This window comes from Gouania willdenowi, chromosome 16 (assembly GCF_900634775.1).
Source record: "Gouania willdenowi chromosome 16, fGouWil2.1, whole genome shotgun sequence".
Lineage (NCBI taxonomy): Eukaryota > Metazoa > Chordata > Actinopteri > Blenniiformes > Gobiesocidae > Gouania > Gouania willdenowi.
The window spans coordinates 35,935,638-35,961,757 of NC_041059.1; the positions used below are offsets into that span (position 1 = coordinate 35,935,638).

At 38.8% G+C, this 26,120-nt stretch overlaps 1 protein-coding gene across 1 annotated transcript in view; it reads left to right on the plus strand.

Annotated features, from left to right (window-relative positions):
• The first annotated feature begins 21,408 nt into the window (after positions 1-21,408).
• The window catches only part of LOC114478461 (macrophage mannose receptor 1-like), a 46,484-nt gene continuing 41,772 nt past the window's right edge, over positions 21,409-26,120 (plus strand). The window contains exons 1-2 of the mRNA XM_028471558.1: positions 21,409-21,421; positions 22,190-22,462. Of these exons, the coding sequence (XP_028327359.1) occupies positions 21,409-21,421; positions 22,190-22,462 (286 nt within the window). The remainder of the gene's footprint in view (positions 21,422-22,189; positions 22,463-26,120) is intronic.

Genomic DNA, 26,120 nt, shown 5'->3' on the forward strand with positions numbered 1-26,120 from the left:
TCATTACATGGGGTGGACTAAATAATGAATAAAGGATTGTTTTATCCAGTTCTTCTTCCTTGTTATTATCACATTATATAAAAGTTTAGAAATAGCAGGAATTAGTGCTGGTCTTGAACGGTCTTGAGGGAAATCCCGAGTCCGGACAGCCCGAGTCCAAGACAAGACCGAGACCTTTAGAACCGAGACCGGTCTCGCCTACTACAACACTACATTTTACAATTACCCATTAATTGTTTTGGACTGTGATGGACTGGCACCCTGTCCAGGGTGTGCCACTGCCTAATGACGAATATAAACTGGTGATAGGCACCATCAGACCCCCGTGACCCTGAAAAAAAGGAGTAAACAGGTCAGAAACTGGATGGATGGATGACCAACCGAAGGGTTGGGGGTTTGAATTCCAATCTGTCCAAGTCATTTTTGTTGTGTCCTTGGGCAAGGCATTTTATCTACAATGCCACGTATGAATGGGTATGAATTGTACAGGAATCTTGGTGGTGGTCTGAGGGGTCGTAGGCACAAAATGGCAGCCATGCTTCAGTCAGTATGTCACTATGTAAAACGAATGACAGAAAAATCTGCATATTATAGTAGTGGGATACATACGTGCAAAATATGTAACTAATATCTTTTTATCATTTCAGAACTTTGCTTTCTGCCTGCCTGTGATCCACATGAATACATCATTGTTGAAAAACCATTCACCTGGACTGAAGCTCAGAACTACTGCAGGGCAAACCACAATGACCTGGCCACCATTGAAAACTCAGAAGAGTATAATAAGGTTATCGAGGTTTCGCGTAAATATTACAATGGTCATATCTGGATTGGACTGCGTCACTATCCTTCAAAGTGGAAGTGGTCAATGGAAAATGAATTTAAAGATGGAACAGATTTCAGAAATTGGGCAAATACTGAACCCAGTGACTCCACAGAGGGGAGGGAGAACTGTGTGGTAACAAATAATGGTCTTTGGTTTGATACCACCTGTGGTTCAGCATTTGGTTTTTTCTGCTTCACAGGTAAGAAAGTAAATTCAAAGTGTGAGAGTGAGTTTGATGTGGTTTATGTTTGTCCAGCTCATGTAGCTTTTTGACCCTGTGTGTTGTCAGTAACTGAAGGTGAGTCTTCCTCCCTTTTTATTCTGATTAGCCCTTCAGGCGTAAAGGTGTACAGTGCCATTGTTAGTCTGTCTGTGACAAAATGGCTGCAGAGGCAAATACGCAAATTTTCACTTTCAGTCAAATCCACTGTTTGACTTGTCGTGGTTTCCCCAGGTGGAGATGTGAACGATGAAAAAGATGTAGTGTGGAAAAAAGGGATCGTAGAAACTGGCTTGCATAATAACACAAAGTTTATTAACACAAGCAGAATCAAAAGAACAGGGCTGAGGCAGAAGCCCTGTGAGAGCAGCCGGGGTCAAATTTACTCTGAAGCAAGAACAGGAGAGAAAAGCTTATATCTTTCACAAAGTTCTCAGATGTCACATGATTACTTAACGACCCTTCTCTCGGGACACAAAGGAAAGGAAGCAACATTTGTCCCTTAAGGTGATTACAATTTCTTTGATCTCATTTTGAGGGGGAAACAAACAGCTGGTATTCTTCCAACATCCTGAGTGACCTTTGGGGGTGATAAAATCCCCTGGGCTCCGCATGGGATCGGAGCCCAGAGTTTGAAAACTTAGCAAGTAAACATTGATTGATTGTTTAATGTGACAAAGAGGTGAGAACAGGAACGAACCTGTTCTTTGATCCTACTGTTCCTTTGCTTGGCCAGGAAGGGGAAAGGGTCTCCCCTTGGTCCACATTTACACTTCACAGAGAGAGACAACCTTCTGTCTCCCATGCTGAGGCTAGTATAGTATTTCAGCCAAAGTATAATTTAGATGATTTAATTCCTATCACATGTGAAACAGTCAATACACCTCATTCCCCCCTTTTCGAGGCACCAAGTCTCGAAAAAACAAAGATAACAAAGTTTAGCTTTAATCATACTGTAAAATTTCCAAATGTGAAAAGGATCCTTTCAAATATCATCCTCTGCCAATTTTAATAAATCTCTAACCAATCAAAAATGAGAAAACTAGTATTATTTAATTAATGCCTTATTTTATCTTATATTTATCAGTCTTTAACTCCAAGTCTATAGACTTACTTAACTGTAATTTAGTTGATTTGTTATTACTTGAAAAGAAAAACATAAATATCTAAATGTCTACGTGCATCTACATTAAGTACACACATTGAGAACCTCAGAAACAAACTAAAAGGTTGCCCACTGTGAGGTCTGGTCGACCCATCGCACCTCATAGTAAGCCTTTCCTTGCCTAAGCCCCACTGGCCCTTCAAATAAAAACCGGAAAAAAAATCACAATACCTGAGGTCCCAACATAAGCACTTTAAACTATCTAGCTAAATCTAAAATGTGTATTCGTTAAAATACCTAGTCTAAAGTAGAAATCATTAATGAGGTAGAATACATTGTAATAAACATATTCCAATACAATAAACATCACAAACATGTAGGACACATATGAAAACATTGGACAATTGTTGTTGTTGATATTCCTTTGGCAGCATCAACTTATCGTTCAGTATCACAGTTCATGACGGCTTCGTTGTGGATTGCCATCCATGTTTTTGTCCTTCAGTGTCCATAACTGGAGTGTCCATGTTTGAGGTGTCCATGTTCATATAGGCAGGTAGAATCATCTAGCCCCATCACTCCCACACTTGTTCTGGAAGGTAAAAAACATCTGACCAGTATCTTGCACAAACATTAAACACCACATGTTAGCTAAATTCTAATTTTTCTTTGTTGTTTTTTTTTTTTTTTCCTCTATCTTTTTTGATTAATGTTTAACACTCAATGCCTAATTAATGCATTATTAATACGTGATTCCATTTTTCCTTTCCGTTCCCCCCTTTAACCAAGAAACCACTTGGTTAAAATATCGTTCAGGGAATGGTGTAATCAATCAAAATGGATAAGTCTCCACTATCTCATCAACCACTACTGTCACCTCCTCATCTGTATCATAGCTTTAGGAGAGGTCAGTACCAATGTACAACAACAGAAAATCACACAAAGTGATAAAATAGCAGCTCCCAGAACCTACAATATCTTCATAATATTCAAGAATATACAAAAACTGTCATTCCACTAGCGAAGAACAACTGTAGTGATGTGAACTTTTGCATGTGAACAGGCGATCAGCTATTTCCACCAAATTATCAGAATTGTGTTTGCTTTGTAAGAACCCACAGCCATGTCACCAATCGTGATTGGCAATATGCCAGCAAAGGTTCAGGTATTAATCGTAAATTGAATTCCACGTGCTTGGAGTTGGAATTTTCACTAAACCGGACCCTTTATCCCAGTAATTTTTCTAATGGAGTGAGTTATTTGCCAATACCACATATTTCTGCTTATCCATGTATCTAAAATTTGCAACACTGAGGCATCAAACCCCAGGATTTCAACTTTTTCCACTTTCTTATGGCACAAAAATTCTGAGACATTTTTCTGGTGTCAAATCTCCGTCCGAATACTCATCTGGTGATGTATTCACATTATCTGTCTCACCGCAGCCGTTATCAGTCTCCTCATCTAATGTCTCTTTAAAACTGTCCTCAATATTATTCAACCTAATGTTCAATTGTTCAATAGCCTGTTGAGTTGTATTTATAGACTATAATGAATTGGGATGTAATGTCTGGTATTGTTTTTGTACCTTCAGGCTCTATAGGCACTGAAAAAGTTGCCATTGAATTATTTGTTGTGGAACTCATTTCCACAGCTGCACTTGTAGGATTATCAGAAATTATAGAATTAGCTGTTGTCATCACTGTTATTGAAACATTCTTATCTATCACTGTTGTATTTGTAGAAACTATATTTGATGCAATATTACCACTAGCTATAGTCCCAGCTAGAATAGTGGACATTTTTTTTTTTTTTTGTTCTACCGTCATTATTGATCTAACTAATTGCTATTGACCTTTTTTCTTTGGAATTCACTTAAACGACATATCACTAATGCTAGTAGAAGTACCGCAACCCAATTAAAACCTGTGTGCTAACAGATTTCAACAAAGCAGTTTTTTTTTTTTTAGCACAACATTCATTTATTCACACCTTGGCTTTGTGGGTGATAGACAGCTCCTAAACGTTGTTTAATTTCTAATTTTTCATAAAATTAATCTTACTGTTTTATCCACAAATTCTTTCCTGTTGTCTGAAGATATGCGATCGGGTAAACACCATCTACTTTAATTTCGCGACACAAAAACTTAGCAACAGACTGAGCATCTTTACGTTTGCTTGGACATGCTTCAGACCATTGTGAAAATCTTTTCACAACTGGTTTTATCATGTCAACATAATCTATAACCAAAACCCCACACACTTTTGCAATCTTTCTCCTAACTTCTCCCTTTGCCACATGGGCTAGCCCATGGGCTTCCTGAATCATTAGGTTCAGTAGGTCTGAAGGCACTACCATCAGTCCTTCCTGATTTCTTAACATGTCCTGTTTGTGAGCTGCACACTTAGCTATAGCTATTTCTTTTTGGTTTTATCATTGCATGCAATAATTTCAATACCTGTGTATGATGTTGGATCTGAGAACCATCTGTTTTCTTAAACCCGCAATTTTCCACACAATCATGTGGTTCCCCATCTTCTGGAGTTGGCAAATTTTCAGCCGAATTTACCGTAGCGCATCTCTCTAAGGTAATATCTTCCTGCTCTAAAAGTCTATGATATCAATAAATGACATCATTTCCCTAACTGTTCTAGGTTTCAGTGCTGTATATAACTTCTAAATAACTTTCAGAGATGTTTCTATGTACATGAGTTATCATCTGACCTAGACAAACTACTAATCGTTAATGTTTATCTTCATAGCTGCTCCTTGTGGTGACGAAGTCAGCTCAACATGTTTGGGTTGATAACTCAATCATTGTTCTGGATTTGCTTGGTCTGTGTTCTTGAAATATTTGAGTGTGCAATGATGTGGATACTCTGGTAGCTTTGTGTTAGGCATGTTTGCCACGATGGACTCTTTCCACATAGTAGCTGGTTTTAGCGGTTCTGGATCTGGATCTCCAATCCAGTATACTGACGAGGTCTCTGATTTTTGTAGCAGAGCTTGATTGGGTTTTGTGAGAGGAATCAGCTGTTTCATGTCCTCATACCCCTATTGTCCTACTAGTTGTCCAGACATGGGAAGATGTATAGCGTCCTTTGGCCGAATACAGGTGAAAGCAGCTTCACAATCAGTCATAACTTCCAATGGTTGAGTGTTTATTTTTCACCTCTATTGTTGATTCTTGCTTCGGCCCTGACTCTACCAGCTGGCACCTTTAGAAACCAGGTACCGGGCCCCTGAATGGGTTTACCGGTCCCCTGATTTGCTGCTGTTGACCTCTGTAGCCTCCTCTGAAGCTATTCCTGAAACCTCCTCTGGAGTTTCCTCTGAAGCTTCCTCTGGAGCTGTAGCAATTACGAGCAAAGTGGCCCATTTGTCCACAATTATGACATGGTCCTTGTATCTGTGGGAAGTTTCCTCCTCTTCCTCTTCCAAAGTTTGCTTGGCCTCTTCCTCTTCCTATTTGTGGTTGATCACACGATGGCTGTTGGAAAGAGGCAATGGGAACCTCAGGTGGCTGTTGCTGAAACTGTTGTTGTAGTTGTGGTTGCACTTGAGTCGGTTGTGGCTGACTCTGCATGACAAATGCTTGGTTCTCTTCTTTCTTCTTATCATCGATCAACTGTATTTGGGTGAGTTTTCGGAGAGTATCTTGATCTTGTTCCTTTTTCCGATACACTTCCACCTGATGTGCGATGTGATCTGTATATACGCCTTTGGTCAGGCTTCCAAGACCAAACACTTGAGCCAATTTGCTCCTCACTGTCAGGGGTAGTCCTTCCTGGATTTTGGCTCTTAAAATTGATTTCTCCATCTGGTTCAATTCGGGATCATTTCCTGTGACGTTTCTCCACATTCGATGAGCTCTTGATACATATGCTCTCGGGTTCTCTTGGTGGCCAAGTGGCTCAATGAAGATGTTGTCAGGATGCACATTTGTTGGAAAAAGTCCTCTCAAGGTTCTCCACATCCGTCCTCGACTTGCAGAAAACCTTTCTTGATCATTGACAGACGTCTCCACATATCTCTTTAGGCCTGCTGTTTGCAGAATCTCTTTCATTGCTGGAACTCCAATAAGGCTGGCCAAAAGTCTCTTAATATCTCCCATCGCTGGCTGTGTTCCCACCAGAACCTCTTCCAGCTTTGAGATCCAGGGGTGTGCACCATCTCGAAGCGTCGGTAATTTTCCGAGTATGTCAGACATGTCAGGATTCTGCCAAGGCTTGTACTCCAGATTTTGTCCAGATTTTGTGATTAGTATCACTGGGCACATTTTGTTGTCTTTCTTTTCGGTTTTTGGACGTAGTGCATCTTTCCAGGTGTTTGACTTTTGAGACTTTTTCTTCTCTTTGTTGCGTAAACTCCACTGGAGAAAATTTTCTCCTTCCACTTCCTCTTCACTTTCATCTTTTTCACTTTCGTCTTCACTTTCATGTCTTTCACTTTCATCTTCACTTTCATTGTCCTTCGTGTCGTCTTTCTCTGACAATAATTGCTTTGTTGATCGATCTCCTCTTCTTTCTGCTTTTGCCAACATTCGTAAACGTACTTCTCTTTCATATGGTGGTGGCTTCTTTACTGATGTTGCCTGAGAGAAAGATATGTTGGTTTTCTTTGTCAGCTTGCTCGTGGTCTTCTCCTTTTTCTTAATGTCTCGTGTGCTTTGCATCTTTTTGTCATTTGCCAGTTTAGATAAACTTTGCCCTTCGATCTCAAAGAGTTGCAGTATGCCTAATTCAATTTGTCTTTTTTCTTCACTTCGTTTCTTTCCCTTTTTTCCTTTCCTCTGACTTGCTCTATTAGGAGACACTAGGACTTGTAAGGTGTTAACTACATCTGGATTAAAAGTACCCTCAACTGACCATGGCTGTGTAATGCAAGGACTCGTCATTATGAAGAACTTCTCTTAATTTTTCCTTTACTATAAATCTAATGTCGAACGAAAAATTGTGTGCTATACGAAATCTATGGTCACCGAACTTTGCCAACTGCAGAAGAAGTGATGTGAGAATAAATCTACCCGAATCGTAATGATATAATTGATCAAACCTTAAATCATCTCCAAAACTGGAATGATATCAATATCCCCAATCAAAGTTAAGTTAAGCACAGATACTGAAATTATTATTCACCATATTCACTTGATAGTTTAAACAGATTAGCTAACTTGCAGATAACTAATCAAATTAATAATACTAAATTGTCAAAGCCAATCAATCAATGAGTGATTGTTAATCAATGATGCTCAATAAAGTAAACAAACTCAATATTCAGTCCACTGCCAAGTCCTTTCATGTATCATATATAGCACTGTGAAGCCATATATAAGTGAATAAATTGTGTTATTATTGTTTGTGTAAGGTAATGTGTCGCTATAAATGTGTAAAAAATAAACAAAAAAATATGTTCTATTTGAGTAATTTCATGAATAAACGCACCAGTTTCTCTCGACTGGAATTCAGGTATCGTGTCACCAACAAAGTCAAAACCACCAGGTGTGTTTCAGTGTCTTAGGAGTTGTGATTCAGGTACTCCTCTCCTCAACTTCTTATGTAAAAATAAAAATAAATATTCAGTTTCATAACAAGTCATCACCATTTTTAAAGCTGTAAATCCAAAACTAAAAAATGAAACCTTTAAAAAATTCTGTAAATCTTACTCATATTTCAAGCTTATGGAACAATTATAATTATGATTAATTATAATGTATAAATATTAAAAATAAACTGTATTTAAATGAACGAGTAATTTCTATATAAGTGTTAACTTCATGTTACCAGCAGAAAGCAACATTGCTTCCACTAAAGCATGCAGTTTCCCATATGTACCGCTAGAGGCAGTATTTAACTTTAGAGTAAAAATTGTGCAGTTCACCATCTCTTTAGCTAGATGGCGCCACAACTGATCATCCTCCCCCCTTTGGGCGGACCACAGTCCGTCCACTCCATGACATAACTTGTAGCTCCGCCTCTCAAAAACAAACAAACGTCCAGTAGCAATGTTAACGACGAAGAGTTAACATCACGGGAACTCAAACAGACGCCAAAAAACAACGGGGAAACAAATCGACACAACACATTCACATTATACCGGAGTGAACTTACAACGTAAATACAACACTAACCAGGACAGCTCAACAGAAGACACATTTATTGTAAACATCCACGTCAGAACACGAATAACAAAGTCCCAATAATCAAAACACACGAACTCGGCGCCTCGGCCGTATATTTTAATGCATAGTGACACACAGCTAGCAGACAAAAATACGAGACAGTTAAAACAAAAACAAAACAACCTGGCATGTTCACAAATATCTTTACGTTAACGAATATTCTAATGGTCACATTCAAACACTTAACCAAGATTACTGCCCGCCGGAAAATACGGACCAGTTCTTATCACCAAATACACAGTTTACCACTTCGTTCACAACACCCGCAACTTTCACCGCGGAACCAAATAAACCTAAACAGCTTACACATAAAACACACACGACAAACAGAGGCACAAACCACAGAATCACAACAAACGCACAAAAAGAAAGACGCGATCGATCCGAGACGGTTCACACCGGACGCTGCAGCGGAACGCCGTGAACAAGTCCGAAACCGTAAAATACACGTCAGTGGAATAAGGAAACGACAGCGGATAAAACAGATCCATAAACACATAAACACCGCTGAACAATAACATAATTCAGCAAACAATGCCATCGAACGGCAAAGCAAATAATCGATCACATAATTGAGAAAAACCGCACGTTAATCCAATCAGATTGCTATTTAATAATCAAAAGCAGCACCAAACATTATCATTATCATTGTTATTATTGTTATCATTATTATATTTAAATCAGGCCTTTGTCCGGAACGTATTCTACCACAACCAAATGAATGCTGATATTGTATGTAATTTAATTCATCAATATGAATTAATCCAGTAATATAACGCTGTAACACCAACAGCAACACTGAATTAAAGAATGCATGCAACCACGGCTGATGCCGGCTTCATGTATCAGACAATGCTAAAAGTGTAAAATCTAAATTAAAACCCAGGCGCCGGCATGCAGCACAACAGTATTTATTTATTAAGAACTTTATACCAGAGCGTCAATCGTGGCAACAGTCAGAATCCAGAAACAAACACACAGCTCCGTCAAACACTGAATAGTAACTTCACCAATAAGTCACAAGTTATATTAAAATCAGTTATAACAGCTATTTCACTACCATTCATTCAACGCATGACAGGGAGAGAACACACACACACGCATTCGCACACACAGACACACCCCTCTGCAGCGTGCAGGAGGAACACAAGGGCAGCCACAGCGAACTGCAGATCAACATAGGGCAAGCGGCCCCAAACAAGGTCGACATCAAAACCAACCTTAAACAGAGCTAAATCATTATTTTTTAATTAAGATATGTTTAACATTATGTTGAAAATATATTCTAGATAATAATCAATCTCAAAAAGCACCAAAGTCTAACAAAAGTCCCCATAATTTATAGGGCTCATATTTCTTAATCCTTAACCAAACCTATCTCATGTAACATTAGGGCTTATATCCAATTACCCTCTTTTGCATTAAATCATATACAAGTCAAAACACAACTTACATTTACAAAAATGACATACAAATGATCATTAAATTCACACACAAACAGAAAACAGAAAAAACAAATACAATTGACCAGCAGTTGTATTCGTTAATTCCTATTGACACACAAAACATTAAAACAGTGCTTTATTCCATAGTGGCTCATTCATTTTCCACCATATTGAGTAAATTCCTGAATCTTTACTCAAAAATAATCATCTTAACTCAACTCATGAATTCATTCCATAGTCAAGTCATTTTCATTTCCTTTATTTCAACTCAACTCAACTCATGAATTCATAACATAGTCAAGTCATTCTTATTTCCTTTATTTCAACTCAACTCAACTCATGAATTCATAACATAGTCAAGTCATTCTTATTTCTCTCTCATTTCCTTTATTTCAAAATTTAACTTTACCAAATTAAGTGTTAATCCCCTATAGCATATCTCATGATTAAGTGACAAAACCTGCGACAGAGACTCACAGAATGTAGGAAAAATGGGCCCTTATTCCCAGTTCTTGCATGGATATTAAGTCCCAAAACCATAAAATAGCCATTACATCCCTACCATTCCAAACAAAACTATCCTAGCAATTTAGATCTCTTTTTCTTTTGTTATTGTTGTCATTACCGATAATCCAAAGTGTGTCTCAATTTAACAACATAATTTAGGCGAAACCCTTTCCACTCCTCATCGTTACAAACATCACACAATGCACAAGTTCTTTTAAACTGTACAATATCCATGTTAACACAGTGACCCCAAACACCCATCTCATACTCACCAAGGATGTTGGATGAACTCAGGGACACCATGGCACGGAAGAACAATTGTAGCAGCCGCTGCCCGACAACGCCAAATTTGTCGTGGTTTCCCCAGGTGGAGATGTGAACGATGAAAAAGATGTAGTGTGGAAAAAAGGGATTGTAGAAACTGGCTTGCATAATAACACAAAGTTTATTAACACAAGCAGAATCAAAAGAACAGGGCTGAGGCAGAAGCCCTGTGAGAGCAGCCGGGGTCAAATTTACTCTGAAGCAAGAACAGGAGAGAAAAGTTTATATCTTTCACAAAGTTCTCAGATGTCACATGATTACTTAACGACCCTTCTCTCGGGACACAAAGGAAAGGAAGCAACATTTGTCCCTTAAGGTGATTACAATTTCTTTGATCTCATTTTGAGGGGGAAACAAACAGCTGGTATTCTTCCAACATCCTGAGTGACCTTTGGGGGTGATAAAATCCCCTGGGCTCCGCATGGGATCGGAGCCCAGAGTTTGAAAACTTAGCAAGTAAACATTGATTGATTGTTTAATGTAACAAAGAGGTGAGAACAGGAACGAACCTGTTCTTTGATCCTACTGTTCCTTTGCTTGGCCAGGAAGGGGAAAGGGTCTCCCCTTGGTCCACATTTACACTTCACAGAGAGAGACAACCTTCTGTCTCCCATGCTGAGGCTAGTATAGTATTTCAGCCAAAGTTTAATTTAGATGATTTAATTCCTATCACATGTGAAACAGTCAATACACCTCAGACTGTGAAAGTGAGGCTTTGTAATCCTTCATATGTTTTAGATTTTTTAAAAAAGTCTTAACTGGCTTGTTTCATCCAAGCATTGGGTTTTTCACCTGTTAATAGGGAACATATTAGCTTGTTTAGACCTTCCTAAGCAGAGAAAAGGAAGACTACACAGTTATTTTATTGATATGGTGAAGTATGTGAGTATTAAAATGGTTGTCGTCAGGAGAAGATAGGATGAAAGGAAGTATTTTTCTGCTTTGTTATTTCTTTCACTGCTTGATTTTGTTTCATAATGTTTTCAATGTCAATGAATTATTCCGATTCTCAAAGTCCCTATGTCACAATTTTTGACATCTTGTGTCATGAATACCATCTTATTCTATGAAAAAACATGCTGATATCTGGTAATAAAATTATCATTCTTTTATTTTAGTTTTAGTCATAGCTTGTTGCCTAAAAAGCAATTTAGATCGAAGCAAATTTAATCATCAGACAATTTCAGTTAGTCTAGTTTTCAAATAAACGACATCAGGATTTTAGTTGACTAAATCTGTTACAGGTATAGTTGACTAAAATATAGAATATAAGAGTTGTTGCACTTTTTAAATATTGAATTATCATCGATCATATTGGATGGTATTAATGTTTGTAAACACACAGACACATTTGATGTGATCAATGCAAAAGACCACTTGATCTCCTGATTTCTGATGTGACAAATTGATAGTTATTATTTTTTGACAAACATATAATTTTTTATATAGATTTCGTTCACATGTATTTTTTTTTTTTAAATAGTAATGGTTTAGTTGTTGTTCTTTGAAAAAATGTAGTTTTGACGAAAAAATTTGGTCAACTTAATTAACATTGTGATCAGGAAACCTTCAATGCAGCAAATGAAGCTGTCTGTGCTCAGGCTGTAGGAGAGGGCAGACTGATCAATACTGAGATTATAGTTTATATTAAAGATATAAAAGGCTCCGCCTTTAACTAAAGGCCCCGACTTCAGTGGCTCTGAAGCTTACACCACCAGAGCCATCATTTTGTCAGGCCACAACATTTGTCACATCTGTTTACGACTATGTTGTAGATACAGTAGGTGTTGTGACTAATTCTGTGTCTGACATAAAGATGGCTCCATTTTAATAAGGAACCCTCATTCACAGAAATGTTCCTACAATAAGGTGCTCCAATGTATGGAGGCATCTTTGAGAGAAGTTTGTGTAATTTTAATAATGGACATAATGTAAAATATTTAGTGGACGTTGTTGCATTTGGCATCAAATTGAAAAATAGTGACATAGACGTCTGTTCTCTCTATTCTCTCCAATGCGTATTCTCCAGTCCAGGCTGCTGACACGTCCACCATGCGTAAGGAGCCACAAAGCGCGTATGTGTGAATGAAGGCAGGTTGAAGGAAAGGAGGTGGTGATGTCATTTTTTTGGGCTGTCTAGAAATCATGGAACATGGAGTTTTCCCAACGCTTGTAAATGTCATTGAAATCTGTGAAAATGATAAAGTTCACTTAATTTGAAATGCCTTTGTTGATAAACAATGTAACAGGTTGATTTGATCAGGTTATTGCAGTGTGACTGAGTCACAGTTAAAATCTCTTTCCTTGATCATCATCACCATCATCATCATCATCATCATCATCATCATCATCATCACCATCATCATCATCATCATCATCATCATCACCATCATCATCATCATCATCATCATCGCTGTAAAGCGAGTTAGATGCACTGGAGATATGAGGAAATAACATGGCTGCAGAGCGTCCTGCTTTAATACAGAGATATGTTTGCAGTGAAACAGAACTATTGGTTTCTATAATACGTAGTTTTAAATATAAATAGTTTAAAGCGACCTGAGCTGAGCCTCATTAATATATATGTGAGGGAACAGTTTGTGTTCCATCCTCATCTGCATATGACAGCTTGTTTCACTTTGTAGTGGATCGTTTACGTTGGACATAATATGAAAATATGAATCACTGTGACCAACGTGGACAGAAGTCTGCGTCTGTCAGAGTTTTAATTAATCGAGCACCAACAGCTGAGTGATCACAGTTGCTGCTGCGTGACACACGAGTCCGAGTCAAATGTAACTAAGTCCATATTTCTAGTGCAATATAATGTTTCACCCCTTTGGGGCGCTGCACTTATTCCAGGGTTAGAAGTGTGTAAGAGGAAAAGGACGTACGCACACCAGAGAATGTGCGCTAGAGCAGATTTGAATGGAAACACCCACATTTCAGGGCTGCTCCACCCACAGTGCATAACTGGGATGAAGGCGCGTAGTGACTGACTTAAGCACAGAGGGAGAATAACGCACAGCCAAAAACAGCCGCTGCGCGACTTTTTGGACTTACACACATGGGAGAATAGAGCCTTGAGGGGACGACTTCAAATGAGAGCAAGAACACATTTAGAAAAATAACTTTAATGTGACACTGATGATATTTTCACACATATTTTCTGATGAAAAATAATCCTAAATTCTCTTCTAAGGATCTTCAGCGTCTCCCAGCTTTAAGTTCATAAGCACTCCCATGAACTGGACCTCAGCAATGGAATACTGCAGGAAGCATCATGTTGACCTCGCTGTTGTCAGAAACATAACCGAGAACAATCAGTTGAAGGAAATGGTTAAGAATGAATATAACTGGATTGGTCTCCACAAAGATCCATGGAAGTGGTCGGATGGGAAACTTCTTTCATACACAAAGTGGAACATTGGAGAACCAAACCAGGGTGTAAATGGTCCCTGTGTTGTTTTACATAAAGGCCACTGGGGAGATTATGAATGCAAGAGCACCAATTTCTTTGTCTGCAACAAAGGTAAGATTTTAGCAACAATTCCAAGCAATGATGATGGAGTGAATGTCTGATAATCCCGTTCTAAAATGTCCTAAAAGTTTCAGTTTGGCAGAATGTAGTGAGAGTGAAAGTCACTGAAAATCTGCATGAGTCAGCAAAAGACATTCTACTGCAGGTAATGACCATGAGCTTTTCATGTACTAACAGCTCATTATTTGTAATACATGGGAAGGTGTACAATATAATCAAAGAAGATATGAGACTTTTCTTTTTTGGCTAACTCCTGGGAGTTAATCCATGTGTCCTATACTACGTCGCTGGCTAACGTTTTACCGGGCTAACTCATCCTCATGGCTGCATTCTAAGAATTTAGCAATTTTCCAAGAAAAATCCACGTAAAGGCCGCTCAGTCACAAGGGCCACACTTTATTGACTAATAAGGTTACCTTTCAAATGACTCGACCTATCAGAATGGGCAGGTAGGCAGGCTGCATATACTCCCATTTGGTGCAGAGATTCCCGTGTATTCTGATGAGTTTTAACTGCTGACTCATGAAAAACAGCTGCGGAAATCTCTATATGTTAGTGGCAAATTGCTTTATTTCAAGATAGATTGTGGCTTTAGGATTGTTTTGATGACATTTCTAGTGAGAAATGTACCCTTAACTTTCATAGTATCCATTCGGTTTATGTAAAGGACATGTATTTTTTTTGGAACAACGGCCATTCTTCTGTGGTTACTATGACAACCTATATAGAGGCCAAAAAATGTCAAACCAAAAGCAGATAAATATCAATGCATGGGCCGAGTGGATGTTGTGCCTTCACTTAAGAACTAGATTATTAAAGTAAGAAAAAAAAACCATTAGACAGGCACTAAACAAGGTTTTATTTTATTATTTTTAAATAAGCTATATTTTAAAAGATATTCCACTTATTTCTGTTAAAAAAAAATATTTATGTTAAAAATGTAAAGGATTTCGATTTGTAATGTGCATGAACAGGATTAAATAACATTCCCAAGTTTCCAGTTAAGCCTTTAAAAAATTGAGTAAAGAATAATAGTATGAATGAATAAAAATAGTAACAAATATAATAATAAGAAAACACTATTGATCCAGGAATCCATTTTCTGACCCGCTTTTATCTTTTTTCAGGGTCGCTGGGTCTGCTGGTGCCTATCTCCAGGTCTCAATAGGAGTTAGGCAGGGGTACAATATATATATATATATATATATATATATAATACTAGACAAAAACAATAGAACCCCTTACAGCAGCAGCATTAACAAATAATTGAGATTCAGATTCGTTCGGAGATATTTTCGTTTGCCAAATGCTCCAAAGGCCAAAGAAAATAATTTCAAATGTTAAATAATATCTACCTGTGTGGTGATTCCTCATATCAAATGTTTAATATTTATTTGAGTAACTATATTTTGTGATATTACCTGTGAGACAATTTAGTATGTTTCTTTTTTTCTTTTTTAATACATTAAAAATGTTTAGATTTCATTACAAGATTGGGTTTTGGGTCAGGATTCTGTTTGGAGGTTAGTATGAATAAAAATGAAGATTATGTGTATAACTCAATATTCATTTTGGCATGGTTTTAATCTACAAGTGTAGATATTTACAGTATAAGACAAAGCCATGTTTTTGACATTTACTAAATCAGTTGAAAATATTAAAAAAAAAAAAAAAAACGCAGACTTTGATCTAAACCTGCTGTAAAAATGTCCTACATTGTTGGGATTAAGTTGTAAAATAATCCAATAACAGGAAATTAGGCTTTTGTTGGCTCAAATAGCATCCATGCTAATAGCAGGTGTCAATGATCATTAGAACATGCTATGAAATGAGTCCTAAATGTGTGAAAATGTTCCAAATGAGATGGGGTCATTTTCCTGTTCATGCTGTTAGTGTTGGAACAAAGATACATGTTTAAGAGGCTCTGAATATCTCTCTTTGAGGCCTCACGCTAACTTGAAGCCTGTTAACCTTTTGACCCTGTTACTCTTTTGCTCTTATAAAGCCTCTACAAGAGATGCAGACCTGAAACTTAAACTATGAAGTCTCTGAGAATCATATCATATAATGGTGGTCTAATTTCACAAACCCCTCCCAAACCAGAAGTAGCTGCAGGAAGGTAGTGGATCCTGAGGGATAGCAGAACAACATACGAAAGTTTCAACTTTTTAGATTTAAAGAGAAAAAAAATACCTTTGTGAAATTGGGAACACACAAGGTCCATGACTTGAGCACTCATAAGAGCTTTTGTGGGTTAAAAATCAAGCTTCAACATTTCTACTCGGGCTACAGCCACCAAATTTTACAGACATGTTCTAGGAACCAAGGATACCATGTGCTGTGAATTTCAGTGTCTTAGAGAACCTACTAACATAGGTGGTGGGAAATCAAATGTCGCTCCTTGTAACCCATGAGACGAAGATGGTAGAACAAAACCAAATATTAAATTCGTCTCAGCTTGTACTTTCGGGGATGAGGGCCCTTATTGCTCTGGACCCTTGCGTTACTAAGATAGGCCTAGGAAGAGCCAAGGGGGGTGGGGCCTCAATATGTTGTAGAACCCCCCAGGGGCTTTCCAAAGATGCCCTTATGAAGTATCTTTGACAGGGTACTCAAGTTAGAAGACTTCCAAAAGTGGATTTTCCTAGATTTTGGTGGGCTCTAGTGGCCAAATGCTGGCACCCACAGTAACCATTCCATCAGTTCTGGACTCAGCTACATAAGACCTTTTTAAAGAGGTCTCACTTGTGCAAATCGGATGAAAACTGCCTGAGTTGTGATCTTGTGGCCCAAATTCTAAAATCCTGTTAGGTGCTAAGACCTGATGGGGTGTATTTGGTGAATATTGATATATATGTTAAGGGGCCTGTTAAGCCGATACAGGAACCATTGTCCCCAGCTCGATAGCACCTTGCAATCCTTGTTGAAAGTTAAAACCCAAAGGTCACTAAAGCTCAAGACAAAATGGCTACCCGAAAATGCATAACATCGTGCTGTTATTGCACAAAGACAACACACATATTTGTGTTGTAATAGCACAATGTAATAGATATAATGTCGGGGTGTTAATGCACGGAAATCTGTGAGACCAGGTTGTAATTTGGCAACTTTACGCTGTTTATTGTTTTCTTTTATTACAAACTGGCTGGTTTTTACCGTATCCAGGCTGTTGCAGCGCTTGCTTTCTCACTCCCTCTCAATCCGTCACTTTTCCTTACGTAAGCTTCTCCATCAGCCTCAGAGTCCAGAGTACCAATCACTCCTGAACAAACCAAATGTGGAGCAACTTTATGCTGTTTATTATTTACGACTGTTCAAAACTGTCTGAGTTGTCTTACATTTTAAACTTTATTGTAATTTTTTGCACGCTCCAAATGCATACGAACCAGCACTGCTCCCCGGACCACAAACTTCACTTCATAACCGGTATTTGTTTTTTACTTAAGCTACTTGCTGTCACTCGCTCCAACACAATATTTATCTAAGGACGTCGTCTTTGATACAGAGCATGACACATCCATCCCATTATTAAATCTGTGAGAGCTTTCCTTTTTCTCATATTATCCAAAGCTTGTTGTTCAATGTCCAGTTCACCATGATGTTCAGTAGCTGTTACAGTTCAGTCCTCCCACTGCAATTTCCCCGCTTTCACTGGGAAAATGTGTGTCAAGTTCACCGTATTGGCCACATCCTCAACTGTAAATGAAAAAAGCAGCGGCCTATATAATGGAAAATACAGTACGTGTCGCTGCGTCTATCTTCCTGGTATGGGTTTGTGAGCTGGTTTTCTAGGGCTAATGGCTGGAGAGCAGGGGCTGTTTGCCTGTGCATGCTACAGTGTCTGAAGGCCAGTGTGTGTGCTTTGGTGGGCGTGTCTTAACTGCTCCAAGAGCAACGCCCATAATCAAGGCATTTTTAAAATTTCTCCCCTAGTGCCAGGTCAGCAAAAACCTGGGGTTTAGTTACACTTTAAATCAGTTATTATTTTCTGCCCCCCACCCCAGGAAGAAGAAAATATGTTGTGCCCCCCCACATCTACCATGACTTTGTTATAAGGACACCTCTGCATAACATTGTATCCTTATTAACATTAAAGAAAACAAAAAAAGAAAGAAATATACAGTAGATCAATTTGCCAGAAAAAAAAATAAATACAAAATTCTTATTTAAACTATAAACATTTTCAGAATCATAGTTAGTTTTATTCACCAAGTACAGTTTAAAAACAATACAAGGAATTTTTCTTGGTGGATGAATATGGATCTCAAGGTTTGATTTGATGCACGTTATGTAGTTTGGGAGTGCGTGTGCTCCACTTATGTGCACTCCTGTATATAATACAATGTTGGAAGCCTCCCATATTGTTAAACATCTGTTTTCACCCATTACATGCAAATGCTGAATACTTAGTGTGTCTCATGTGTCATATCTATGGCTCAATCTGCCTCAAGATGTTTGGTAGATTATTGTATTTACTGAAGCCCTGGCCTCAACAGGACAAAAAGTAGGATGGAAAATACATTCAAGAAATCATTACAAATTGATGACTGAAGGCCAGTTAAAACAGCTGTAGTATTGATATATCTCTTCATGTGTGTTTGCTCTTTTTAGTGGAACCAGAGAGTGAAGGATCTTTATCCGAGACAGGTCATCAAGTTAACTTGGAAGAAGCAACCTGATGGAAAGATCTTCCACTCAGAGAAAAAGGAAAAAAAAGAAAACCTCAACACATGTGTAATCAATACTTAACAACCTATGTGGTTTACCCATGTTTAGTACAGATATTTTGCCATTTCCAATCAATATGTGTGTAGTAAACTATATTATCTTCTTTACTACTTTTGTTGCTACTCGAGTGCTTCCAATTTAAAATGTTCTGGTCCTCAGAACGCTGAGGTAGAAACAATCAATCGTCTTTAGTACTAGTTAAACTAACTTTTTCCTGATGTGCATATTGATTGAATTACAACAAAATATGCCAAATTCAAATATTTTGACGAAAAAAATCAATCAACAACACTTCATAATACTAAATACATTTGTTTATAGCAGAAAAAAAGTGATTTTGGGGTTTAGTTACTCTTTAACATAGGTGTCATTGACCACTGCCAAACTTAGGACTGAAGGCATTACCATGGACCAAACAGCAACAGCTCCAGAACACAAGGAGGAGATTTCCACAAAATAATGGATTTATTCATGAATGATTTTAACAAAAAAAGTGGAACTGCACACAAAACTGATAACCTACATATACAGGAACATAAGTCATTTTTAACTGACCTAATATAACCACATATTCAGACATGAAGTAAACAAAAAATCCCTTATCAAATTACTAAAGCATAAATAACAAGCACCCCCCCCCCAGTGGCTCCACCAAGGTTGCTTCCACTTCTGCCCCGCCCTCCATAAGAGGCCTTATTGGGTGAAACCACAACTTTACTACGAGTTAAACAAATTAACATTTGGTGAGTTTTTAACAAAAGAAATGTTATGGAAAAACTGGTAATTAAAATGTTCACGCCTCAAATTAACAACTGTAAATAAATGTGTTTGAATTAATGAACTGTGTGTGTTATATATTTTTTTAAACTGGCATGTTTTATTATACAACATGAACTACTGCACATGAATTATACTTTGTGCACTGCTGATTAATCAATAATATGTTTTTCTGTTTTCCTTTCTAGAGACAATTCAGAAAAATTGCCATAGACCAAAGACAGTGTGTGTATGTGTGTGTGATATAATAATGGTATTGTGCTATTAGAGGGTGAGAGGAGGAGACAATAACAAGTTAATAATATATATATATACATACATAGGTACAGTACATTTACAAAATAAAATTGAGAGAAGAGAGGGAAAAATAACAAAAAAGAAGAATGAAATGAAAATTAAAAAAAAATATTAGAAAAATTTAGTCAAAAATATTTTTGCACAATTTCTAAATTCCTTTTGAATATTTTGGGAAATTATTTTGGCACACAGGCTTTTATATGTATTTTTGAGTTTAACTTCTAATTCTCTTCTGCTACTCAACAAAGGCAGTCGCATTGTTAAACTGTACCTGGCAAATAAATCCTTTCTGATTTCTGATTATTTTAAGCCTAATCAACACAGCCTCACGTTCACAGAAGTTACTTGTTTATGTCAGGCAGGCTAGTGGTCACGGCGTAAAGAGGTATCCCCCTTGCTCCATGCAGCAACATGCAGCCATGGCAGCAGCAGACGAGTAACTTTACAATCTAATGTCAGAAACAAAGAGGAAATATGGCATTGAAATATGTCATTAATCCAAGACAAGGGAGCCGACTCGTATGGATCTGCACCACCAATAAAGTGTAACTTTTCCAAATATTGTGCCAACCAAGTCCTTCCCTTTATGTATAAAGTAGTGAATCTCAATCCATGCATTGATTTTTTCTAAATGTATTTTAAATAGGCCTACAGGCTCATAGGTTTTTTTGTCCAAAAAAAAACAACCAATTTTTTCACAGCACCCCCTGTTCAAAATGACTTCCAGCAGCCCTGGTGGAGGGGGAAGGAGAGCTGAGTGTGTGGAAGCGAAAACGTGACGCAGCAGAATTGGAGATGTTAGTAGAATAAGCAAATAAACAGATGATTGAATTACATCAAAGACATCTCAGTGTTACCAGGAAAAATGCATTATGGGAGGAAATCCGTGAGAGAGTTAATGCTGTGGGGAAAACTAGGAGAACAGCAGCTAAATTAAAGAGAAGATATCAGGATATAAAGAGCAGAATAAAGGAAAAAGTTGCTTTCAATAAATCAGCAAATAAAAGCGGTGGCGGACGGTCCGGTGGAGGAGACCCTGCTGTCAGAAATGGAGCAGCAGGTCCAACTGTCACTGTGTGACTGTGATTAACAGATAACAGGTATCAAGGAAGGATATCACACAATTCAAACTGCAGACGACGCTATGTTCACCACAAACACCTGTTTATTTAAGGTACATGACATTTACTGAGTTATTTTATCTGATAAAATGAAATTAATGTTTTTTATTACAAAAATATTTGCCAATGTGTAATCCAGCCAAAATAATAATAATTGTACAGCATGACAACATACCTTTCCAATAGGGAAAAAAACTTACAAATAAGGAGTCTCAATAGTTTATAAGATGGCCTAAAGTCCACAACTGTGGTGCTCAGAGCTGTGTCGGGTGGGATACGTGCGCTACTGTGCTGAGGCGGGAGCTTTTATGTTCTTAAAATTGTTCATTCCAAAAATGTCTACTCGAGGTCTGAAATGCGATCCCTGCCATCACTGTGAGAAAAGCATTAACAGTTATCACCTGGTTGGTGGGGCGCGCTAAATATATAGGCAATTGTAGCACTTAAATAAGTGTTTGCTAAACTGAAATGATTCTCAGAATTGTTAGAACTGCATGTATTGTAAAGCCTGTTTTGTTTGACTGTAGTGGTACCTGCCGCCAGCGGGTGGCGCTGGAGAGCAAGGAGATGCACTAATACAGTGGGAGTGTGAGAAACAAAAACGGAGCCTTGACTGCAGTGAAGATGTGTTCCTTTCTGAGGCAATAAAGAGCTCATTTTGACAACTACATCAACGTGTCCAGGAATGATGTAACATTTTGGAGGTTCCACCGAGATTCTTTGATTACCTGACGGAATAAGACTGAAAAACAACCAAGAAGACGGTAAAGTGTGCATGACGCTAATGCTAAGCTAACTCGTGAGACACAGGCCGTGGGGGTCTGTTTTAAAGTTAAATTCAAGAAGAAAGAGCATATCTGCAGGCATGTCAGCAATGTGAAGATTTTTTGTTGAATCTGGAAGTGAAATTATGTGGACTTTTACTGAAGGAACTGTTAAAAGTGTGTGAACTGTGCAACATCACCGGAAAAGATAATGAGGACATTTCAGGCAAAGGCCGCAGAGCTCTTGTTAAGCTCATTACTAACTTTTGTGAGCGAGATGAGCTTTTGCAGAGCGAGGATGAAAAAACGTCAACTCTTTTGGAGTTAAATGATGTTGTGGACGTGCTGTTAGAGGAAAGGTCATCGGCTGTGGTGGCGGGAGATTCAGCGGCCCTGTCTTCACCCACGGGCGTGGCGGTGGCAGAGGGGACGCGCTCGGAGCGGTCTGCAGTGCCGAGAGGCCCACACGCGTCGCGGGAGGACAACGGACCGACGGCAGACCCAGCACCATCATCGTGGCTGTCAGCGCTGGAACAGCAGGATGCGCCGAGGACAGCGCTGGATGGCGGGACTCAGCGCAGAGGACGAGACTCAACTAGCAACAGCTGCTGCATCGTTGCCCCAGGTCGATTCAGGAAAGATTTCCATGTTGCCATGTTGGTGAGTCAACTTCCAGAGACACACTGAGCTTCAGCAGCCTTGAGCATCAGATTGAAAGTGTCTTAAGGAAGGGTTTCCCTGAAACTGAAATAGTGGAGGCAGTAGTTTGTGCTATAAGTCCTGGACTGAAGCTAAGGAGCTATCATGAAGGAAAAAATCATCTTAATTTGACCAACTTAAAACAGATTTTAGGGGCTCATTATGCAAAGAAAGATGCCACTGTGTTATATCAACAACTGACCAAAGCGACACAAGGAGGTAATGAAACACCTCTTGAGTTTCTGATCAGAGTGCTGGATTTACATCAGAAAATTCTTTTTGCATCTGAGCGTACACAGTCAAGTCTAAAGTATAATAAGGAGCTTGTCCAAAGTCAGTGTTTTCAGTCAATTATGACTCTTAAATGACAATGTCAGGGCAGAAATTAGGATGTACTTACAAAATGTAGACAGCACTGATGAGCTCCTGTTGCAGAAAATGCAAATTGCACAGTACAATGAGAGCGAACGAGCTATAAAAATTAAAGAAAACACATCAACTTTTAGAGCAGGATTGAATGTTGTTGAGCAAGCCAAAGCACTGGATGAACCCTACATCAGCCAGCCTGTCGCTAAACCTAATCAAACCAACCAAAGACAATTCACTCTTCTCTAAAATCGAAGAAAGTAATACAGCAATCAGAGCACTTACAGGCCAAGTAGCTTCACTTGTGCAGACTGTACAAGATGACAAAAGAATTGACAGCGAAAAACCCAAAACATTCAGAAAGTCAACTCAGAGACAGAGAAGACAATGTACTGCATGCCAGAAAGAAAACAAAGATTGTGACCACTACTTTAAATGTGGTAGCGACTCACACTGGGCAAAAGGATGTAGAATGGGGGGAAATCAGAAACCGGGAAACTGGAGGAGGCTGTGACTGAGGGACGTGCCACAGCCCCGAGACTCAAGTCCCCAAAGTGTGAACCCCAAAACTCCAAGAAGGTCCAGTATGTAGAGTCATACCAAATTAAGCAAACTGCTTCACCTAAATTTGTAACAGCTCATGCCAAAGCTAAAGACCAACTATCGAGCATGCTTAATTTTAGTGCGAAACGCAAAAAAGTAGCACAGCTGGTAGGCAAAAAGTGTCTAGTTTGGTGTAAAATGAACATGTGTAAAACTCAAGCTCTTTGGGACACAGGGGCCCAAGTTTCAATAATGAGTGAGTCATGGAAATCTATTAATTTACCTGATTTAAAAGTCCAACCCATCAGTGATCTACTAAGTGCTGATGAACTTTTAGACTTGAGAGCTGTAAATGGATCTGAAATCCCCTTTCAGGGCTGGGTAGAGGTTAGCCTTAGCCTTTGTGATTCAAAAGGGAAAGCTACAGCTGAAAATGATGTCTTAGTTCCAGTCTTAGTGAGTCGTGACATTATGCAGAAACCAATATTAGGTTTTAATGCTATTGAGGAACTGATAAAACAGGACCCTAGTGAGTCTAGTGATAGAGTAGCCTTACTCAGAAACTCATGTAAAGTTGGGGCGGGAAAGGCAGAAGCACTTTTGAACCTGATTCATACAGTTATCAGTGAAAATGTCACTTATCCAGTCAGAACAGGGCGCACAGCTGTTATTGTGCCAAGTGGACAATTACTCAGTGTTAGCTGTCCTATTAAAACCGATTTGAGAGTAAAAACTGAAATGCTTTTTGAGCCAGATGAAAACTTGTCCTTAGATGAAGGGTTAAAATGTAACTGTCAGTTGTTAAGTGCATCAGGCACATCCAAAAAAGTTAAGCTTTATGTCACTAACACGACACAGCGTGACGTAGTTTTGCCTGCAAAGATTTTTTTAGGCAGCATTGAGAGAGTGGCATGCTGTTATCCAGTTAACGTTGACAAAACTCAGGTTAGTTCAGTTGAAGCTGAAAGCTACCAATGTCCCCCTAACTCAACTGAAAAGCCTTGTGACCTACCTGTTAACCTGAGTCACCTCAACCCAGACCAACAAGCCGTCGTCATGGAGATGCTAAGGGAGGAGATGGATGCATTCGCCAGGCACAAAGGATGTAGGCTACATCAAGAATTTGAAAATGGACATTAAACTGACTGATGAGGTTCCAGTAGCTGAAACCTACAATGCAGTCCCTCGTGCGCTCTATGATGAAGTTAAGAATTATATTCAGGACTTGTTAAGCAAAGGTTTCATAAAAAAATCAACCTCATCGTATGCTTCACCAGTGGTGTGTGTAAGAAAACGTGATGGAAGCCTAAGACTTTGTATTGATTATAGGGGCCTTAACAAGAAAACTATCCCAGACAGGCACCCTATACCACGCATTCAGGAGATCCTTGATGGTCTTGGTGGCAAAATGTGGTTCAGTGTGCTGGACCAAGGCAAAGCATACCATCAAGGTGAAATCAGCGAAGATTCAAAGAAGTACACTGCCTTTACGACGCCTTGGGGGTTGTACGAGTGGAACAGGATTCCATTTGGTCTCACCAATGCACCCTCAGCTTTTCAGCGCAGTATGGAGGAGAGTCTGGAAGGACTTAGAGACAAAATATGCACTCCATACTTAGATGACGTCCTAGTGTACAGTCGAACATTTGAACAACATATTGAGGATCTGAAGATCTGTCCTTAAACGTCAACAAGCTTGGGGAATAAAACTCCGACCTGATAAATGTGACTTATTCAAAAATGAAGTGCGCTATGTTGGCAAAATCATTTCCTCAGAAGGCTACAAAATGGACAATAAAGAGGTATCAGCAGTACAGGCTCTCAAAAACAACCCTCCTACAAATATCAAAGAACTCCGCAAACTTTTAGGGTTCTTAGGTTATTACAGGAGTTATGTACAGGATTTTTCTAGACATGCAAAGTATTTGTATGATTTGTTGTCAGCTGACCACTCAGGTTCACAGTCACGTTCAGGCGGGGCGGGACAGCCTGCACCCACTAAAAAAATCACTTGGACTGATACTCACCAAAAAGCTCTAATCTATTTGGTAAATATCTTGACTAATCTACCAGTCATAGCTTACCCTAGGTTTGAGGATCCATTCATACTGCACATAGATGCATCTGAAGAAGGGCTTGGTGCGGTTTTATACCAGAGACAGGAAAGTAAACTCAGAGTGATCGGATACGGCTCACAGACTCTCACACCAGCAGAGAAAAATTACAGGCTGCATTCAGGGAAACTTGAGTTCTTAGCGCTCAAGTGGGCTGTTACAGAACGCTTTAGAGACTACTGGTTTTATGCCCCTTCAGTGACAGTCTATAGCGATAACAACCCTGTCACCTATGTTTTAAGTACAGCCAAACTAAATGCAACTGGTCATAGGTGGGTTTCGGAGTTGGCTGACTTTAACATAACCTTGAAGTACCGACCGGGAAAAAGCAACATTGATGCAGACTTTTTGTCCAGAACACCTACCAGCATGGACTCGTACATGTCTGAATGTACTGAGCAGTCTTCACCTGAAGTATTAAATGCGATACTTAGTACTGTGGAGACCCAGAAAGAACAAAACATGGACTGGATCTCTGCTATAACAAGCAATCCACAAGTGCATGAAATCACTTGTGATGACCAACCAAATATGAAAATCACAAAGGAGGAATTGTTGCAG